General features: G+C 39.5%; 2 protein-coding genes across 2 annotated transcripts in view; one reads left to right on the top strand and one right to left on the bottom strand.

Moving 5' to 3' along the window:
• TBCD (tubulin folding cofactor D) overlaps positions 1-20,716 on the bottom strand; it is a 125,213-nt gene that overhangs the window by 71,952 nt on the left and 32,545 nt on the right. The window lies entirely within an intron of this gene.
• Positions 11,882-20,379, top strand: ZNF750 (zinc finger protein 750). The gene is made up of 3 exons (XM_026120582.2): positions 11,882-12,048; positions 16,580-18,218; positions 18,640-20,379. Exons 2-3 carry the CDS (start codon positions 16,792-16,794, stop codon positions 19,358-19,360), a joined length of 2,148 nt encoding a protein of 715 aa, XP_025976367.2. The 5' UTR covers positions 11,882-12,048; positions 16,580-16,791; the 3' UTR covers positions 19,361-20,379.

The following is a 20,716-nucleotide window of genomic DNA, read 5'->3' as shown; positions in this document are numbered from 1 at the left end:
CCTTAAAGAAAAAAAAACATGCACCACACATGGAGAAGGGAAGTGTTAAACTGCCATTTAAATTACTTTAAACCTACTGAAGAAAAGAAAGCAGTAATCAGAGGAATGGGCAAGATACAACTCTTAGGACCACAGGCACTACGTGGAAAGAAAAATAAAATTCCCATTTGGGAACGGCGATATAGCAAAGATGGATGGATATTTTGGCACCTTCCAGTTCTGAAAGAAACTGCAATAAAAATCTTCAAAAATGTCGACTAGCTTGTTTTGAAAAATGCTACATCAACTAATGAAAAAAAAATGGAATTAGCTGGTTCTACAGGAACACTAAAACAGCCGCCAAAGGCGATTTTGCAAAGCTGCTGCAAATTTCCTTCAGTGCAAGGCGACTACCCCAGCTACTTCAGACAGCTGTAAGTGTGCTCTCATCCCTCTACGCGCAGCACGAAAGCAGGGTGGTGGTGGCAGGGGGGAAACGCACAGAAACGTCTGTAGACACGTCCGCAGAAATAACGTGCGCAAGCAGCCCTTCACGTTTTTATTGCCTGTACGAAAGAAAAAACAGGTGGGTTTTAATTTAGGGCAGTAATTTCCCAAACGGTAGCGTCAGTACCAATCAGCACAGGACTTTATAGGGTCAGCCTCTAAGACAGGGATCTTCTAAGAGCAGAAATTACGGAAACGCGAGGAACAGCAGCACTATGATAGTAATATAAAAATATAAAAAAATAACATGTAACAACAACATGGGAAATACTGATCTGGGGTGATCGATTAAAGTTTTCATGCTGTTGCTGGCAGAATACTTTTTGGTGAATCGTGGATTATGGGAACTGCTATATGAAGACTGCTGCTGATCAATGTTTCTGTGTTTGGGGAAAAAAGGGGAAGAGCGAGGAAGGAAACTTCACCACCAGCCTTTTATTTCCTGTTGGTATTTAAGAGATTTAACAACAAAAGAAACCCTACCAAAAACGTCAGTCCTCACTTCATTTTTACCCTAGACTTCTTCAAACACGACCCAGGTTGCCTCTGTCTGGGCTTGCTGCAGCGATGGGAGCCTGCCCGAAGTCCAGAGGCAGCAGCACAGGCAAACTAGCCAGAGCGTCACAGAACTGAAATATCTTGCAAAAGACCTTCCCAACCCACAGCGTGACAGAGGCTGTCCACATTAGGACACAGGCAAACCTTTTTGTCTTCAGTCTAAACACAAAACACATTTTATTTAACCTTTTAACCTTTTATTTAATTTTATTTAACCTTTTTCTCAGGTTTAAACTGCTCAGGTTGATAATCTTCCAGAGTTGTGTTTGATATACAGAATAGCAACAAAGTTCAATGCTTTGCAGCCAATTTCTGCCTTTTATATCTGAAAGGTAATTTCTGCTCAACATAAGAACCGACTCTCCAATAGTCTGTGCGGTCACAGCGTTGTCCTATACCCTATAGGGAGTCCTATATTAAAAGTTTGCCATTAAGATAGAGGATAAGTAGTGTCCACTCTCAACCCAGTTCTTCAACCAATATCCACCTGTTTAGTTCTGTGAACATTCAAGAAACTACAGTCACCTTTACCCGTAGCCTAGAGGTATTAATAAGCACCTGCCGCGCTCCACCCTGCCTTACCTAACAGCATAACTGCAGGTTGCAACACGGCCCCGCGCGCCAGCCTTGAGAAAAGGGAGACGACGTCGGCCGCCAGCGCTTCACAGGCACGGGATTTTCTCTTGCCTCGGCAACAGGTTGCACAGACATTGGGCTTTTTTAAACGCAGGTTTCAATCAAAGGCGTCCATCGCCTTTCAGTCGCAGGGGATAAACGCGAAGGAAGCTGATAAAACCGATGGAGCACACTGTAGGCTTAACTAAACGAGAAATGCCTCATACTAGTCTTTTAAAAAAGTGGCTTTATAAACACGCCGTACACAAGCCTGGCCTGCAACACATGCATGAGGAGTCAGGTGTTACTTCACGTTGCCGTGTTTTTTATTTACTGCAATGCTTATCATACAAAACATACAAACACAGTAATTAAACAAACAAACAAAAACCTGTTCCGTAGCCGTAGGTCTTGTCTGCATGAGCAACTTGCAGAATTCCATGTCGACTCTACCGCACTTCAAATAGATTCATTCAGTGGATCTCGAGCTAATTAAAAATCTCTCTAAATTCAGTTTAAGACTAAACTAAAAAGCAGAACAAGCCAGAGTTGCTTTTTAGATAAATCTTAGATTTTGCTATGGGCTGTTTGTCCAGAGAAGCTTTCTCAATTCATACTTAAGATATGGATACTGGAAGCCTTCTATTTGAGAATGACAAAATAGAAGGAAAAAATAGTTCAATTAAAATAATGGATGGCTACTGCTACTGAAGTACTGTGCACAATGCCACTAAAGCGATGTCTAAGGACATTACGGTCATTAATGAATTATGGAGCTTAATCACAACTCTAAGCATAAATACCAAGAATGAGTTTTGAGTAATAATTTTACTTTTCAATTTGTTCTTGACAAAACTAACTCACTGCAGAAGCGTCCTTTGCTGGGTTCATCCTGTTTGTGAGCCACAGGCATAAGAAAACGTGTCAATAGCCATATCTCCAATAAGTCAACTTCCCGTGTTTTTAATAGCATACCTATCACTATCATGCATATGCCCAAAAAAGAGCTCTGGTTTGGCATTGTAAAGAATTTCAGATTTGAGAGCACATGTTCTTATACGGCACTCCAACCTCTCTTGGAAAAAGAGGCAGGCTCTAACTGTAACTTCATTCAGGCTGTTACACTAATATTTCATATATCAACACAGATGCAAACATAGATAATTCTAGATTAGGCCTATTATCAGAAATAAATATTTGTTTTTAAGCTCTGCCAAACATTTATGATTTGCTCTCATGTTTTCTACGCAAGCTGTCTACTTCAGAATTCAGCAGTCAAGGAGTATTTCATCCAGTAGGATAATTTCCGCCACGAGGATAACAAAACGCGTGCGGTGCCCTGTCTGTCGGAAAACGCTCCAGTGTTTCCGGTACTGCACCCGGCAGGGCGAGCGCCTGAACGCTCTCTCTCCTGCACCCAAGCGTGCCCCAGCTAGGAGTTTGCAAGGCCAGAAGGGAAGAGGATCACGATTCATACGCGCTCAGACGCTATGCTAGGATTTAACAGCTGAAGCCTCTGAAGATGCCTGTGAAGCTGCCCTAAGCTTCTCATGATGCTCAACACCGAGCCACGTATATGAGGCTGTATACATGCATACCCACAGACCAAATAAGCATTTTCAAACCCATGACTAGGAAGGACTGTGTCTGTCTGGTTGCGATCTCAGTGCAGTCTCTCACTACGTAATGAATCAAGAGAGTCTTTAATTATAGGAGCACGTGATTTTTTTTTCCATGGACCTATCTCAGCCAGCACACAGGAAAGACCTGCTCCAGCAATGAATCACAGCTGGGCAGCGAAGGAGATGGTTGTCTGCCTTGCTGCTGAGGGTGGAAAATATGCGATGCAAAGCCTGGCTGTGGGGCAGAGAGAGAAGGGGTTGCTGGTCAAGCTGGATGTTGCCCTGAAGAGCTGCGATTCTCACTACATCCCTGCCCAAGACTTGCTGTTTGATACCAGTCACGTTACTTACAGACAGCATTTAAAGAGATGGACGCTAGCTCTCATTTCCCAGGTAGCTGCTTCAGCGAACTAATGGCAGGCTTGCAGGAGTGCTACAGCACTGGAAGTCAGCTTTGGAGGATGGCAAGGGGCCAACGAGGAAGCAGACCGAGACCTGGATTTTGGCCAGGCAATCTTAACATCATTATGTAATGCAGCCATAAAAACTCAAAATCTTTAAGCACCCCTACCAGCCTGCACTGGAAAGGCGACAGCTGGCCCGAGACGTGACTGACCTCCCTTCCCTGCCATGCTGAAATGCACAGCGCTAAGCAATTTTGGGGATTAAGCTACCCACTCACGCCAAAGGCCATGCCTTCACACAGGTTATACCTAACAGAGCTCTTCCTTTAACTTAAGCAGTAGTAAACTGCAGTTTAAGGACGTGAAGAAACAGGCTTAGGGAGGAAGCCTACTATGCAAATACGTGACTTACTCTGAAGGATTATAAAAATTTTGTAAATTTCTAACAGTGGGTGTCAGGGAAGAAAAATCACCAAAGAAACCCCAACCTTTAGGCTAAGGTTGTGCAATAGCGGGAAAACCTTACAGCGAAAAAAACAGAAGCAATTTATTGCCATTTATTCCCTACTTAGTATTTATACCACTTCCCAGTTGCACTTGGGAGTGGAGCAGGGGGAGCTTCAGCTTATTTCTTCTTGCTGATCCCTGCTGGCTAGTAAAAAAAAATATTTCTACACTATTTATAATGTTTCCTTGCTAATCTGAAAACTAGTATGACAACATATGCATTATAAATTCAAAAAAAAATTATTTTCAAGACCACTTCGCATTTTTAAAGTTCACCTGGGAGTTAGAGAAAAGAAATTCTTCCATAACCAGCCTTTCAGGTTTGGGTGTTCTCTATTTTCTAAGAGTCCACCTAAGATCTTTTTTCATTTCTTCCTGTATCTATGATGAAAAGTACCTGGAGGCCTGCCAAAAGCCTCACAATTAACTGCCACCATAAAATAGACGAACACATTTCAGAAGCCTAACTTCTTGTTGTGTCCTCCAAAAACCCAGGCAGCTGCAAATCACTATTGAGCCACTTATTCTGGAATATGAAAATACAAAAGATAAGCATGAAAAATAGTTTGCAAACAAATTTATATAATGGATTTCTGTAAGAGTATTTAAGCCTCAATCCGACCCTCAGCCCATCTCCCCCTCCCTTCTCCGTCCTGTTCCTATTATCTTGGTCCAGCCGTATCTATTAGGCACAACTAAAATACAGCAGAGTTAAAAGCACAAGTGAGAACAGAATCACATAATAGGAACTGTCAAGCAAACATCGGTACTATCAGATCTACCTCCAATTTATGCTCTATCATGTAAACATGAAACAGCCCTGTACTTACAAAAGACCATCTATAAATTAACAACAGATGTTTGGAAAGATCAACTTCTTATATATCAAAATGCAGTGGCTTCTCAAACCACAAGGCTGTTCTTCCTAGAACACCCTTGAAACCAGAACTGCTTTGATTTCTATTTTTCTTTTTTTCTTTCAGTAAGTGGTCCAATGAAATGGGATAGTAAAAAAAATGCTCCTTTTTGCATGGCATGTGGAGTTCTTCAAACTTTCAGTTTTGTTTCTTTAAGTATATCAACAGAGAGGCTTTTGTTGTTTTAAAGGCACATCCTCAAGATTCTTCAAAATCTTTTTAAGTCACACGTAATTAATTTTGCCTGTCATTGAGGACTTTGTTGTTGCTTTTGGGAGGGGGCTGAGGGGGTAGTTTAAACTTGTCTTCTACAGTTTTCAGAAGTAAGCCTGGGCATTTCCAAGCTTCCTAGCTGCCAGAAAAGATCACATGAATATTCAGATTAATATTAAAGTCAACACAGAAGTTCACAAAGCAATCGTTTTCAGAGGTTTATTTTTATTCTTCAAATTTCAAATAGATTACCAACTTTCAAATGCAAAGGTACCCCTACACTTAAAATGATCATTTGAGAACCTGTCTAGAAACTGCAATCAGTGTTGACTCAAGTGCTCCCCTTTAGCTTTTCAGAAGGTTGCTGGCTCATGTAAATATCTCTGAACACAGTGAAACAAAAAGTACAAGACCATGGGGCATATTTTTTAAATGGAGAAGAAATGTCAACTGAAACAACCAGTCTGTTTCCCATTTCAACAAGGTGCTTACCATTCAATGGGAACAATATACCAAGTATTTTCCAAAGCCAGGGTTTTGGATACGTGTAGCAATGTGTCTGACCTCTTTGTCTGCAAAGGCAAAAAGCAAACACTCCATGGATGCAGCAAGACCTTCAGAACTACCTTCCCATCCAAACCAAGACAAAGCATGAATGAATAAGGTTTTAACCGACTCTTACAGGCAAGCTCAGGAAATCAATGAAGTCTCATGGAGCTCCTTCTCTTAGAAGCACTGCGTCAACAGAAATAAAAGCTGACCCTCTCCAAATCAGAGCAAGACAGAGGAGTTGGAGAACGCATCCCAAAAGCAGAACTTCTACAATTCTTAAGTGACTGATTTTCACATCAAATCCCAAGACATCATAACCTAACAAGCCTACCACCTGATGTCTCAAATTTAACACAGCTCCCTCACTAACAGCATCCTTTGACAGCAGCCTTCAAATGCTTTCTTCTTTACACTCTTTTGTTTCTCCCTTTACTCTGAAGGTAACTTATAAACAAAAGAAAAGCTGGTTCTCCAAAAGTTGAGTTTTTCCCCCACCCTCTCTATTTATTACCCACTTAACATTCCCAGCTATTAGTATTCTGAGGGTAGGAAATCAAATTCAAGATTTGGATAACTCACACTAACACACCAGTGTTAGGCTTCTGTGTTACCCACATTTTATTTGTGTATCTCCTCAGCAGCATTGCCGTCATTTCAAAAGTTGCTTTCATTGTCGGCACAGCTAACTAAGGGGAGGGGGATTGCTTCAATCCATTCACTGAGAATGAGTAAGGGAATATAAGCATGCAGGTGGATCAAGAATAACGTCTTCCTGGCTGGAATCCTACCAAACAAAGCACTAATCCATCGAAAGTTTAACCAGGCAGCTCTTCCAAACTACTTTCCTCCTTCTTCTTACTCGAGAGATGTAAATGCTTCCAACCTTAATTTAATCACATATACTCTTATAGCAAAAGCAGGACCAACCACATAATGCACAACCAAAAAAAAAAAGTTATCTTTGACCATGAAACACTAATAGTTCTACCACTAATTTCATTTAAGAACTATCATTGACTTTATGCAGAGAAAGTTTAGGCCCCTAGCTATTTAACAGATATAGCTGTGACTACAGTCAGTGGTCAGCAGGCTGTTGAGAGAGTTTAATATGAGAACAGTGTATTATCACCAACATGCTACAAACGCCTAGGAAGTTTCATGTTCCTATATATGACACACCTTATTAGCTAGAAAGTTTATACTGTGCTGTCATCAAGAGAAATTTTAATAATGTCCTTTTACAAGCAAACCAGAAATTCAAGTAAACTAGGATTCTCTTGTTTGTTTAGCATTTATCTCCACCCAATTAAATAAAAAACCCTATAAATAATACTCTGAAGCCTACAAAACCACAAATATAGCACAAGACAGAAGATGTAAAATCATACTGAAACCACACTAAAATATAAGTTTTTGGCCCTGACACATGCTGTACAGTAAGAAATGTTTCATTTAAGAGTGCTGCAATTTTAAACGTAGAAATTCAGAAATACCCAAGCAGTAGTTCCTCTGATCATAAGATTTTTAAATGACTTCTAGACATCTTGCTTAGCAGAATGTTTTCCCTACATGTAATTTTAGCCACATGATTCATATTAAAAACAATCAAAACTTTACGGCTACATGGTAACATGTAACTTGGTTTGAGAACTTCAGCATTAGAAGTCTTTTTTCAGGAACAGAATAAAATATCTGATTTCACTTGCTGCCTTACATTCCTTGCTTTTAAAAATTTATTTAAATAGTAGACAACATATAATAATCATACAAATCTTTACAAAATAAATTTGACATGTTTCAAAGAAAAACTGAAAGCTAAAATCGTATCTTGAGTCAAGGAATATTCATTACGAGCCTGAGTGTTCCTTCTTCACAACACTGGCATCACCTGCCACTGATAAGGAAAAATGTGAGGGACTGTTTTTACATATATTAGAATTGGACATGGCATAATTCAGATCCATACTATTGGATATATAAGAAAAGCTTTGTATGACATAGGCGAGAGAACTGTCTCAATCTCTGGCATAAGTTTTGAAACCGAAGTAAAAAGGGACACACACTGCATGAAAATCACTTTAAAAATAATAAAATAAATTTTTAAAAGTGAATTATAACCTGAACATCAAGCAGGAATTCATTAAAGGCATATTTTACATCTGTTAGAATGACTGGTAATGAAAAGAATGATTATTAAAAAACCCTACTCATAAGCAGTTTATATTTTTGTCTACAGTCTCAATTTCTGATGTTACCTACTTCCCCCAAGACGTTTCACTGCCCAAGGGAGAGGATGGGAACCAGAAGATCATTCCTAGTTCCAGGCCAAACACTAACAACACAGGCTGCAGTAAATATCTAAAAATACAATCTGCAGTTGCTATTAACTGCTGAGCTTTTATTCTTTTCCCGAGCAAATAATTTGCTCTAGTAATCATGAGCAAGTGGCTCACAAACATCAGCAAGGTAATCTGCCCAGACATATCTCCAAAGTCAGGGACTGGAATCATTATGAAAAACAAAGGCACTTTCAAAGGCGTTATTTGAAAAGCATTAAGACTAATAACTATTCATGTGGGATAGAAGAAAATAGTTCTGAGAATATTGTACAGGAATCACGTAATGTTTTGGGGCACAGCATGAGTTATACCAATTGCATTCAAATCATTTGCCCCCTTCTGCAACTGGTATAGAACAGCCTAGCCCAAACACGGCAACACAGAGTAAAATTTGTCAACAACTTCAGTTCAAAGTTATCAAAAGAAAAAAGGAAAAAGGACTTCCTTGAACTGTTAGCTCAAAGCCATGCATCTAGATATGCAACCAAGGTGACAGAGACAAAAGTGGACATTGCCAGTCATGCAGTTTTAAGACCTTTCTTTTATAATGCAAGCTCTAAGCTTCGCTACCTGCACGTCTGCCAGTGTCCAACTCCATGAGTTTATTCACATCTATCTTTGATCATACCTCCTTTCTGTAATAACTAGTTCACAGATTTGTAGGACGTCTCTGGAAAGACCTGGGAACACTGTTGATGACTGACAATCAGCGGACGCCCTCTGAAAGCCCGTATCAGAGTCCTGACCGAGATGAGGGAAGGTCAAAACAGCAGAACAAGTCAGCCAGATCTGGACCATACTTGGCTTTGGAGCAGAAAGTTAAAAATTATCTGATGAATGGAGGGGTGGACAACTGACCACAGCAATGCCAGGCACTGCTTCATACATCTTGGGAATTGAATTGTGAAAAACAAGATGAAAATAAAAATCAGACCAAGCAGTTTATCAAGAACAGGTTCAGTTCTTCCTGCTCATATGTATGGTTTCTGCTACTGACATTTTGTTTTCTGTTTAAAACCAACGATGAGCCAAAAAATTCATATAAAAATATGAAGAGGGAGTTTAATAGCATTTAAAGAATGGCAGTTTTATGCTACAGTAATAAAGTCTATGAAATTCAACTACATTTAAGTAACACTTACTTGATCTATTGGGAGACTGCATTTTAAATACAGTTTAGAAGCAGTATATTCTATACCACAAGAAGAAGCCATAAAACTACAGCTTCAGCCCTCCAGAGATATAAAATAATCACAACACAAAAGGAACTTGGGGGGAAAATATCAATAACACAAGTGTCATTATGACAATCCTGGTGCTCACCTCAATTAATCTGACTGTAGTGCTCAAGCAAGCTAAAATGGGTGTTACCAACGGGTGACTGGGTTCAGTTTCTCTAATACTCATGCAAGATCCAAGCATAATGAGTTAACAAAAGTAAGTGATGAAACAACATCCCTGCAATCGGGATTTATTACTTCGAGGAGCGCGCACAAACAGGAGCTATCACGTTCCTCTTCTGCGGTCCACTGAGGAATCTTCTCGCCCAGATTCGGCTTTCCAATGCCATCCAAGCACCAATAAACCCACCATTTACATTAGCTGCTCCCTTTTTGCAGTTATACTTTGTTCGGCAGCTGATTTCAGCTGACCTGCCTAACAGCAGTAATTTCCAGGGAGTGGCTCAGTTTAAAGCAGGCTCAACGTTTTACCTGGATGGAGGCAGCAACTGGACATCCCTTATCTCCTTCACACACCAAATGATGGGGGTGGGGGGGGGTCAAAACTTTGGAATATTGATTGCCTCTTACCCCAGTTCAGTCACTTATATTAAAAACATCCTTCAAGAGCTTCCTCTAGGTGTCAGAAACTGGGATGCTTTTTCAAAACAAAATATGGGATCTGATCCTATTCAAGGAAACCTACCCCTGCTTCTTCAAAATTAACAGACCCATCGCAGACAGAAAAAGAAACCCCATGGTACTTTCCCTGTGTTACAGAAAACAAAAAATGATCCACATTTGTAGAAGAAAAATGAGGACAGTTATGCAGATAGATACACATACAACCCCTTAACACGAAAGAAAAGCTCTTTACTAGCAGGTGAGGACTACTGAATAACATCCTTAGCTGATAAAGCAAAGGACTTCTCCCTTCAGGTCTTTTCAGACAGACATTACAATAACTTTCTCTGCAGTTCAAATCTTCCTAATACACTACTTGATTCTCCTTCAAAACTTTGTATAACTAAACGGAATAATAAGGGACTACAAATACCCCTGTTATTACATCTAAAGCCAAAGGACTTACAAACAGTTAGACAGTAACATGACATCTTTTTACACTGCTAAGCTGCATTACAGGAAAAGGAAAACAAAACAAGGCCCACCTTTTCACCTCAAGGTTAGCGATTGCTTGTATTAAGAATAATTGCTTGTATTAAGAATAATTGGTGAGAAAGATAAGCTGGCGTAGCAAAGGAAAGGACGGTAATCTGCGCACGCAGAGAGGAAAGCAGACGTCCGTAAATCGCTCCATCACGATAAAGGCCAGCTCTTCAAAATGATTTTTAAGACACCGCTTTAGAGACCAATTTTGAAAGAACTTTCACCCCCTGCCTAAACAGGTTTTACAATTTCAAATTTCCGTAATAATTTTCATTCAAGAGATCGTACTTTTCAAAGTGCAAAATTCATCATACTTCTGCATGTGAAAGTTTCAACAATCTTCAATTGTAACAGCTACAGAGGAGTGGGGGAGACAAGGTTATCGTGTTCGACAGCCTGAATTTAACAGTTTTGAACAGAATTCTTAATATCTCAATAACCTTAGAAATAGTAGCTAAAATTTAAAATTGGAAATAGTAGCCAAAAAAAAAAAAGATTTTGTTTTTAGATACAGTATCAGGAATGTATTTTAGGAACAGCTAGAAAGCACCAGTATGCAAGAGGTTATTATTTCACTTCACAGCTCTGCAATGCCATTAAAAAACTGGCAAATACACTAATACATTTGTCATTTATAAACTCTTAACTAAAATCCAACTAAAAGCAAGCGCTGGTACTAATGAATGGATGATCATTCAACTTTCTCCTTTCACCCATGCAGGTTTACAAGTCCCAGGCTAACGTACGGAGACGATAATCGATTCCTTACTGAGGTGACTCCTTCCCATTTGCAGGATCTGTACATCTGACTGCTGGTTATAGGCAAGCTTTGGCAGGTTCCTGTGGCAAGCGAGCTTGGAGTTAATTCAGTCCCGCCTTCAGAGCGGAGACTCATGAAGGACAAGAAGATTTAAATAAAAATGGGGGAGGGAAAGGATATTAAAGGTACAAAAGCATTTGAGCAAAAAATAGCTATGAAAAAGGTCAAATTGTTATTTTTAAGCTTTGCTACCCCCTGCATACAGTTCCCAAGTCAGTTCTACTGCAGAGAAACATGTGAAGAGCTCAGCACATCGCCCGAGCCACTCTTGACCCCACTCTGCAGACGGCTATTCAGAGGGACGGGCAGGGCCGTCCAGAGCCAAACTCAGCTGTTGGAGGGCACAAAAGCGACGAGCGCTCCCTGCCACAGCTCCGACGCCGAGGTAACGCCGAACGAAAGCGGTGGACGCAAACAACTGAATCGTAGCTTCAGGCTGGAGGAATATCAGGTGCATCTCTACACCCCGCGGGCTCAACTCCTACACTTCTTAAGTCCCTCCCCCTGAAACAGCCTCCTGCAGTTTCACTTAGCAAGCCGGCAGAGAACAGGTACTCCTCTCCCAGCAGTGACAGCTACAGCTCCCTGCCGCCGATCGCCTCGGAGCTTTCCGACACCTATGCATCTGGTAAGTACCTTTCTCGGTGTTTTTTTTTTTTAAAGGAAATGCTCAAATAAAGCGTGCTCACGTTACCATGGGAAAAGGCAGGCGGAGGCGTTCGTTTTGCAGCTGCCTCGGGAGCCCCAGGTCCTCCTAGCAGGTGCACTTAGGGCACAGCTTCAGGCTTCGGCAGAAAGTTTCGGCGAGAGAAGGAGGGATTTTAGTCTGTGAGAAACAGGTGACTCTTACAGCTTTTTACAATAATTAACTCTCGTTGGTGAAAAGCATTTAAGCACCTCTTTTCATGCAGAAATTTAATGTACTCTATAGAAATATGGCAAAACCTGTGATGCGTTAGATGTTGCTTAAAATTGCTGTGTTTTCTCTGCCAGCTACTCTTTATATAAGAGTATCAGCTTAATCTAAAACTTTGTAGGAAAATAAGGCATTCAACTGCAGTTTTGATTTATTAGTTTTCCAGCTTCTGGGAAAATAGTATAGAAAATCAGATTGTTTTGATTTTTCCTCCCTCTAGTCAATCCAAACGTAATACGATTTGGAGCTCTTAACCTAATATTTACAAGGATTTTCCTTTCTTACTCGCTCTGCCTAACTTATTTAGTCGGCGTCGCTGTACTTGCTCTCGCCCGCACGCGCGCTCGCAGCCCGGCAGGCGCTCTCCTCTTCACTCTGCACCTTCGACACGCACACGCTTCCCCGCCGTCGTCGCCAGCCCACCGCTCGCGCCCTGCTTTCCTCCTAATTAACACACAGTTGCGTTAAAATTTATCTTTCGGATTAAAGGAACTGGAAGTTTAGCAGGGAGTGGTAGTTAAGCACAGGAAAATCTCAACTAACGAAAAAAAACCCCTCACAAATCTCGTTCTTGCAACACACTAGGTAGGTGACAATGGCATGTCCTTGAGTTATGCAATAATGCCACATCACAATATTTTAATTATAGCATGTCCTTCAAAATGTTCCACCCCAGTGAGCACTTCTGGGCAGAGAGATCAACATCACCAAAGGGATCCTGCAATAATAAGGAAGGGTGCATGACAAACTGCTAAGTAGGTGGCTACAGCAGTGTCCTAAAAAGAAACATAATTACCATTCCTGCTCTTAATAAAAGACATTTTGAAATTTCCCCTTTGATCAGCTGGACAGCTTGAACAATTTAGACTACTTAAAAACAAAGAAACAACACGCGTATATAGGTATATGTGTATATATATGTGTGTGCATGTGTGTCTGTGTATATACATACGCACACAAACACACTGTTGTTTATATATATATACACACAGACACAACATTAAACAATATTCTTATATAAAAGAATATTAAACAATATTCTTATTATAAAAGCAAGGAGCTAGCAATAACGTGTACTTTTAAAAATGGAATGAAAAAAACTTGCAGCTAGCTGAATCTCAAGCTGGAACGGGCTATAGCCGAGCAAGCTGTAAGGAGGTACACTAGTGACAACAAACGTATACACAACTAAGTGCCTCGAGTTTAACCAATATTATCTGAACAACCTCTTTTCAATAAAAATATTGAAATATTATAAATAAACAAACTAGTCCAGTTCAAAACTAGCAAGACAAATTTAGAATAATATATAACTACCTGAACTTCTAAAATCAAGTATCCAGGAAATAATTTCCTTTTTTTTTTTTAATTTACCTGAAAATTATGGTCCTGCTACTGAAGATTTTTCCCCTTTTAAAAAGATATCACAAGTTGTTGTATTCAAGTTTAAAGAAAAAGCAATGCTTATTTTGACTTTTTCTTTGTAATATTAATTTCTTTAGTACAAAATACACCTTGTACTCCTATAGGTAACTGACTTTCCATAGGTAACTGACTTTCCATAGAGACAGTTTTAAGAGGTTGCACTTCTTTTAAACCATTAATGTCTATGCTGTATGTGTAATCAAATAGTTTTAATTTTTTTTAATTATGCAATATGTATCTCTGCCAGATACTGCAGCACTTTACTTAGAGATGAGAAAGGAAATTACCCTTCTTGGCTGAGTTGAGAAATATTTTTCTATCGGCATTTTTAAGCCATAAGAAAAAAAGGGTATTAAATAATAGAGAGAAATAGGACGTTCGGCTGGTTGACACTAGCCTAAGTTTACTACGGGATAAACACCCTTCAAAACAAGCCGCTCGGGCTCCTTCTCGCAAGTAAAAACAGCAGCTTCTGGGAGCACCGCTGTCTATAGGCTGAGCACGCCAGCAAAACAAAATAAAGAAGAAAAAAAACACTCTTGTAACTCTCTCCTGTTCTACACATTGCAAAGAAGCTGCCAATGCTCTAGATTTCTAACATTAAAACTGCAGCAATGCATTTTATCTTACTGAGGAACAGGAATAACTTGAATCAAAGTGAAATACCAAGTACAAACTCGGGGGGACGGGACAGGACACACAGGAATCTGCATTATTAAGCAAAGCAAAGCGAGCAGAACAAGAAAATCTAATTAACATCTCTTTATTATAAAGTGCTGCACCTGAATGCAAATTCACTGTTATCATAAATGGCTAAACTAAGAATGCAGTGGAGTTTTGACAACAACATCTTTTTTCAAGAATAATTAGTACAAGTACTTCCAAGAAGATACAAAGAACAACAGGAACAAACTGACTTGACCAAGTCCATTACAAACTGTCCGTGTTAGTTATACATCATTAGTCAAAAATAAATGCAGCAAACTTACTTCAGGCAAAAACAAGGACCGGCTACCTATGTGGACCTCCCCTCCTACATCTCAAATATTCTTCCTCATTTCTTTTTATGCAAAAACATTATTCTTACTTTTTCACAGGAATTCTGGCTATCATTTTTTAATATTTTTTATTTACTGAACCATAATTTTAACCACCAATGACAAAACTTTAACATGCTGCTGTATATTTTAAGTAATTATTTTATTTCACTGTTACATTATCAGTTTCCAACTCAAATAATAATAAAAAACAAACACACAAATAGCTTTGCTAAAAGGTGAGAAATACAAAGCTACTCCTCTACACAATGTTTCTACTTGTTTAGGCTGTTGCATGCTTAATCATTCACTAATTTTAAGAAAAAGCCTGATAGTCTTTTTTATTCATAGAGGAGCTTTGCATTTTTCAAGATGTCCTCACGATTATTATTTTAACAAAACTAATATTTCTATGACATGAGAAACAATATGTAATATATTTTGCTAGAATTACTGTACCTGATAAAACAAGAAGCAATTCTGTAGCTTTGCCTTCAGCTTTCACAACGTGTTGCGAGTCATTTTCTATTAAATAAAATTCTCTAAGAGATGCAAAACATCTCTACTTTAACTAAAATCTCACAGCATGTAATTACCAGCAATTCTTTTCGTAAGCTTAATATTTTAATACTCCTAATTTAAACTTCTATGTAAAAAGCATTTTAAAAAGAAATCAAGCTATACTAGTCACTCGTACAATTAGTATTCCTGTAGTTTCGGGTAACACAATAGATACAGTACGTGGTTTTGCAACAGTCATCATTTTGATAATGATGCTTATAGTTCATGATGAAATCATCAGTTTTTAGATCTCTGCCATAACACATCCTATAAAATCATGAGAACTTGACTCCGAGAGTTTCTCACGCCTTCAGAATCAGCGAACATAATGGAACAAGCTGATACAAGCCCTCCTGACTTATCTCCTGAGCAAATCGTTAGGCTGTATAAGGTATCCACAACCTCAGTTTTTCTGAAGAAAGACAGACAGATCATTCCCCTATAAATCAACTGTTGTCAGACACTTTTTACCTGAACTAACGCACTTGCGTGTAGGTGTTGACTATACGCAGTACGCAAGGTGCCGCGCGGCAGAAGAATGCTAAATGTGTTTATCAGGCAGAAGATTGTACTAGTCAGATACTGCAGGACTCATTTCTCTTAATTGAATTAGGAAGTGGAAGAAAATTGGTGCGGTTTTATCCTTCGAGAGATTGGCCACTTTTGAGGTATCCATTGAGATCAGGCTGTTAGGAAATGCCGTGCCAGTTAAAAGAGGGGGTTGGTCACTCTCTGCAAGAGCCAAGTCAGCTCCCCTAGTGCAACCGATCCACTCCACCCTCATTTCACCAAGCAGGAAATTCCCTCCTCTCTTTCCCCAACCGGCCGGACAGGCTTGCCCCAAATCCAGCTGCTGCCAGGACCTGCCTCCTCTCAGCTTACCCACCTCCACCTCTCTCTCAACAGCTCCACCTAGATCTCTGCTTTCATCTTCTGAATGCACGTTCCCTCAGTTTTCAAAGAAAACTTCTTGAAGCCCCATCCTATTTGCAGGCGGCTGGCACTGCTGAGTATTAGGCCACTTCTGTGAATATATTTAGCTGCTGAAAGATGCTGAAGTTAAATGCATGTCTATCTCAAATGGGGCATCTAGTGTTTCCGTTCCAAGAAAAAAAAAATCCTCACCATATAATATGCGGGGGAATACAGCTGAAAGATTGTACCAGTTTTTACTCAGTTCCAGTGTTCCAGTACAGCTAATTTTAACATTTTTGTTACAGTTCCTGTGCTACCTGTTGCAAAAGCGTTGTTTTCCGGCACCCCCTGCTCCCCTGAGACACCACAGGAGTTGGCGTCCTCTTTTCACCTGGGAAAAAGGATTCTAGAAACCTGAAAAACTGGAAACTTGAAGAGGCTAAAACAGAGGAAAGCTAACCACAAGAAAGTTTTTATAAAGAATCATTATATTTAATCATTTAAAGCAGGAAAAAAAATGAGTCTCCTCAAAGAACGTAAGCCAAAGAAACCTCATTACATCCCAAGACCGCCAGGAAAGCCATTTAAATATAAGTGCTTTCAGTGTCCCTTTACTTGCAATGAAAAATCCCATCTTTTTAACCATATGAAGTATGGTCTCTGCAAAAACTCAATTACTTTAGTATCAGAGCAGGATCGCATTATCAAGTGTCCAAAGACCACTTCCTTGGAGCCCAAACAGATCAATCAGCTAGAATCTGCAGTCAAACCAACTTCTTCTAAATCTATCACAAATGGACTGTCAAATCTTGATTCAAAGCCTCAGTATCCTTTTGCAAAAGAAGATGCCAAGGAAAACGTTGAATTACAAAACCAGGTAACAAACACATCAATTCAAGGACAAAAACCTGCAACTCAGAAGGAATTAACTCCTGCCAGTACTACAGCAGAAAGTGCCATCAGCATGCAGCCCCTTTTGGACAGCATTGTAAGGCCCTCAGCTTTTGTTCCTGTAGGAGAACACAGAGATAGTAAAGGCCCAGAAGGAAATGAAGTATCCGAAATTATATCCCTTTCTAACAAAAGTTCACCTTTTCACGCTAAATCTGCATTTCATGCACCAAATCACCCATGGAAAGCAGGTTCTCCTTTTCTCCCAGAGTTTCCACACAAAGTTGCTCCCACAAAAGGTTTTGGTTCCATTTCACCTTATATGCAACCAATGATTCCAGAGTACTCACCCCATTTTTATGAGCATAGGCTGGCTATCTACGCACCTTATTTGCTTCCAGGTAATTCAGAGTGTGAAAGCTCTGCTCTCTCTGTCTACGGCACACAAGATCAAAGACACTTTCTTCCCCACCCTGGGCCACTTCCAAAACCGATAAATCCATCGGCATATGAACACTATCGGTTGTTCCAACAATATCACTCCACTCCTCCAATACCATATGGATTTTGTAGGCCAACAGATCCTCCATTTTACAGATTTTCACACGTAGCTGGTATCAACAGAGATCAAAGTTCTCACCTAATGGAAGAAACTAGCTTGCTGTATCCTGCTTCTTTAAGTCCATCCCAACAATATCCTCTAAGCTCACATAAAAAACAAACAGATTATGAAAAAGAAATGACGTTGTTGCATGCCAAAAGTCATTCCAAAGATGACCAAAATGAAAGAGAGAGTGCGAAAATGAGCCCTCTTGCAGGAAGTGCGGCAACAGGCTCTCCTGGTAGACCTAGCCCGACCAACTTCACTCAGACCAGCCATGCTTGCGAAGGTTTATTTGACCTCTCTAACAAGTCATCTTCCACACTGCTTGGCAAATATGATCAACCAGAAGAAAACTGCACAGCTTTCAGACCTGTGAGAAAAAGCACCGATCAACCAACTCTACTTCAAAGCACACAGACCCAGCAAGACAGAGGAGATTCACCTAGCAGGTAAAATAATAATAAAATTACTTCACAAATTCTTGTCAGATTTACTAAGGAAACAAAGATAATACACGTCCATTTCACGTAACAGCTCTAAAACATGTTCAAATTTACAGCATTGAGGAAAAGCTATTCTACATGATATGTCTATGTAAAATACAGTGCAACTCAATCACCAGAGTGGACCACTCATTCTCCTTAAGTGTGTCAGGTATCTCTTAACATCATTACTATGCAGGTATCTGCATACTTCAGGAAAATACCTGTATCAGAGTGATATGCGTGGTGAAAGGGATTGGGGGAGGGAGGAAGAAACAACATTATCAGACTTCGAGCCAGAATTTTTTGTTTTCTTCTGTCTGCTTCCTCAGCCCCAATTTATAAGAGTACCTGAGAGTAAATTCTCTTTTGTCCCCATTTCTTTCAGCATTAATGTCACCGATGAAGATGCATATGTACCGAACGAATGCCATGACAACGAGGGTTCACCGTCCAACACCGAAGATGACACAGGAGTAGCTCCCCTTAATCTTTCAAAGAAGCCTGACACAAACACAGGACCTGTTCATGAACAAGCGTACAAAAACACTTCCAAAGCAGAAAGCCAAAACTTTCTAGAACTGCAAGACATGCCTCTGAATCTCTCAGTAAAAGACTCCTATAACACAGGAAGCCTGAAAACTGCATTCCACAGTCCAGCTCATGAAAACGGTGCTGCTACTTCTCCAAAACCCGAAAATGAAAACACCACAGCAGACACACGTAACCCCAAGAACCCTATTAGCAGTGCCAGTGACAAATCTTCCTTCACAGCTCACCGTAATGAAGCGCAAGATTTGAGAATAATTGACAGCTGCGATGAGCAGAAGCAAACAGCAGCGGTAGCTCTCTGCCAGCTAGCCGCGTACAGCCCCAGCAAAGTCAGAGTGGGCAACGAAGGGCAGAGTCCTCAGGACTGTAACGCTTCACGTACAGAAGCTACTCTTAACTCTTCTGATACTCAGGATACCCAAAGCAATCAAAAAGCTAAAGGACAAAAAAGGACAAATCAAAAAGAATCAACAAAATCACAGCAAGGCACTAAGAGAGTGAGGCCAAATGACTGTAGCAGAGTCTTCACTTTAAGGAAGAGAACAAGAGTGTCATAATACTTCACTTTCCCATGAGTTTCCAGTCACAAAGTTAGTTACCAGCAACATCAGAAAATTTCGACGTTCCATCTCTTATTAGGTTTGGTCCATGAGAAGATACATTCAACTGTTACCATGTAAATAGAAAATGTTCATAATTTTATATTAATATTTTTAAGTAATTGAACTTTCCCTTGTATAAGCTCAGATTTTGATGAGTGAATTTTTGCATTCATTACTAAAACCAAAGTACATGAGATGACTCTTTAAGGTTTTATGCAATTGTATTATTGTAAAATAACTTTTACACGTTCTTTTCTTACAAGATGTTTAAGCTCTAGACACAATGTTGTTCAATCACATATTGTCATAGTATTTTTCAGGCTTAATTTCATTTAATAGTTTTTTTTTCTTGAAAACTGTTTTTATTTCACTGTGCAGTAGTTTAAACAAGCTTAAAATTAAATGTAGCTATTTAGAATTTACTGTAAAAACTGTTTTGCATATGAATGCACTTCGCCATTATGCCGTAACGCAAAACAGACCAAATTTTGCCATTCAGAGGCAGAGACCGGTTTAAACAAACTGAACAAAACCTTGTAAAAGCAAGTTTTTCTTATGTTGGCTAAGAAAAAGACTCAATTTAAAGCAAAGTAAGCCTCCCAAACTGAAGTAGAACTAGCCGTATCAACCTGCACCCATTAAAAACAACAAAAAAAAACAGTTTATGTTTACCTTTACCTGAACCACTATGAAAACAACATTGAAAATTTCAAGATCGAAATGATTTTGGTGCCTAATTCTCTGAAGCTAGACACTGGGCAACCTTGAAACGCCAAGCCTAAAAGGATATTTATATAATAATTTATTTCAGCTGAAGAAAACTCTCCTGGTGAAGGTTTTAGTCCAGTAAGCATGTATCACTAATTATCAGTTTCAGTGTACTTCTATGTATGTCCTAAAACTATTTTTCTGCTTCTACAACTGTGTATATAAACTTGTAATTTTTCAAATAAATCTGTGACCTGTACTTAAAATGTATGGAAAGTCATTAATGAACACAAGTACATTCACCACCCTACCTGTCATGCATATTTTTAAGGAGAAAATAGCAAAGAAACTGATAGCTAGATTCTCAGTTTACAAGTAGAATTTGGAACAGCGTACCAGTCAACTCCAAAGAAGATGCCTTCTTCAATGAAGGAAGTTCATTAAGCAGATGAATTCATCTGTACATGAGATCCATATGACAAACCTCAGGACCTATGGTCTTTTGGAATAACAGCTCACCCAGGCACCATTCTGAGAAGTTTAACGTTAAACAGTAAATTACAAGGATTAAGTTTCTGAGTTGTTTCGAGAACAAGAGTAATA

This window comes from Dromaius novaehollandiae, chromosome 18 (assembly GCF_036370855.1).
Source record: "Dromaius novaehollandiae isolate bDroNov1 chromosome 18, bDroNov1.hap1, whole genome shotgun sequence".
Lineage (NCBI taxonomy): Eukaryota > Metazoa > Chordata > Aves > Casuariiformes > Dromaiidae > Dromaius > Dromaius novaehollandiae.
The sequence above is the reverse complement of the archived record's forward strand: the minus strand, read 5'-3'. Positions and strand labels throughout refer to the sequence as shown.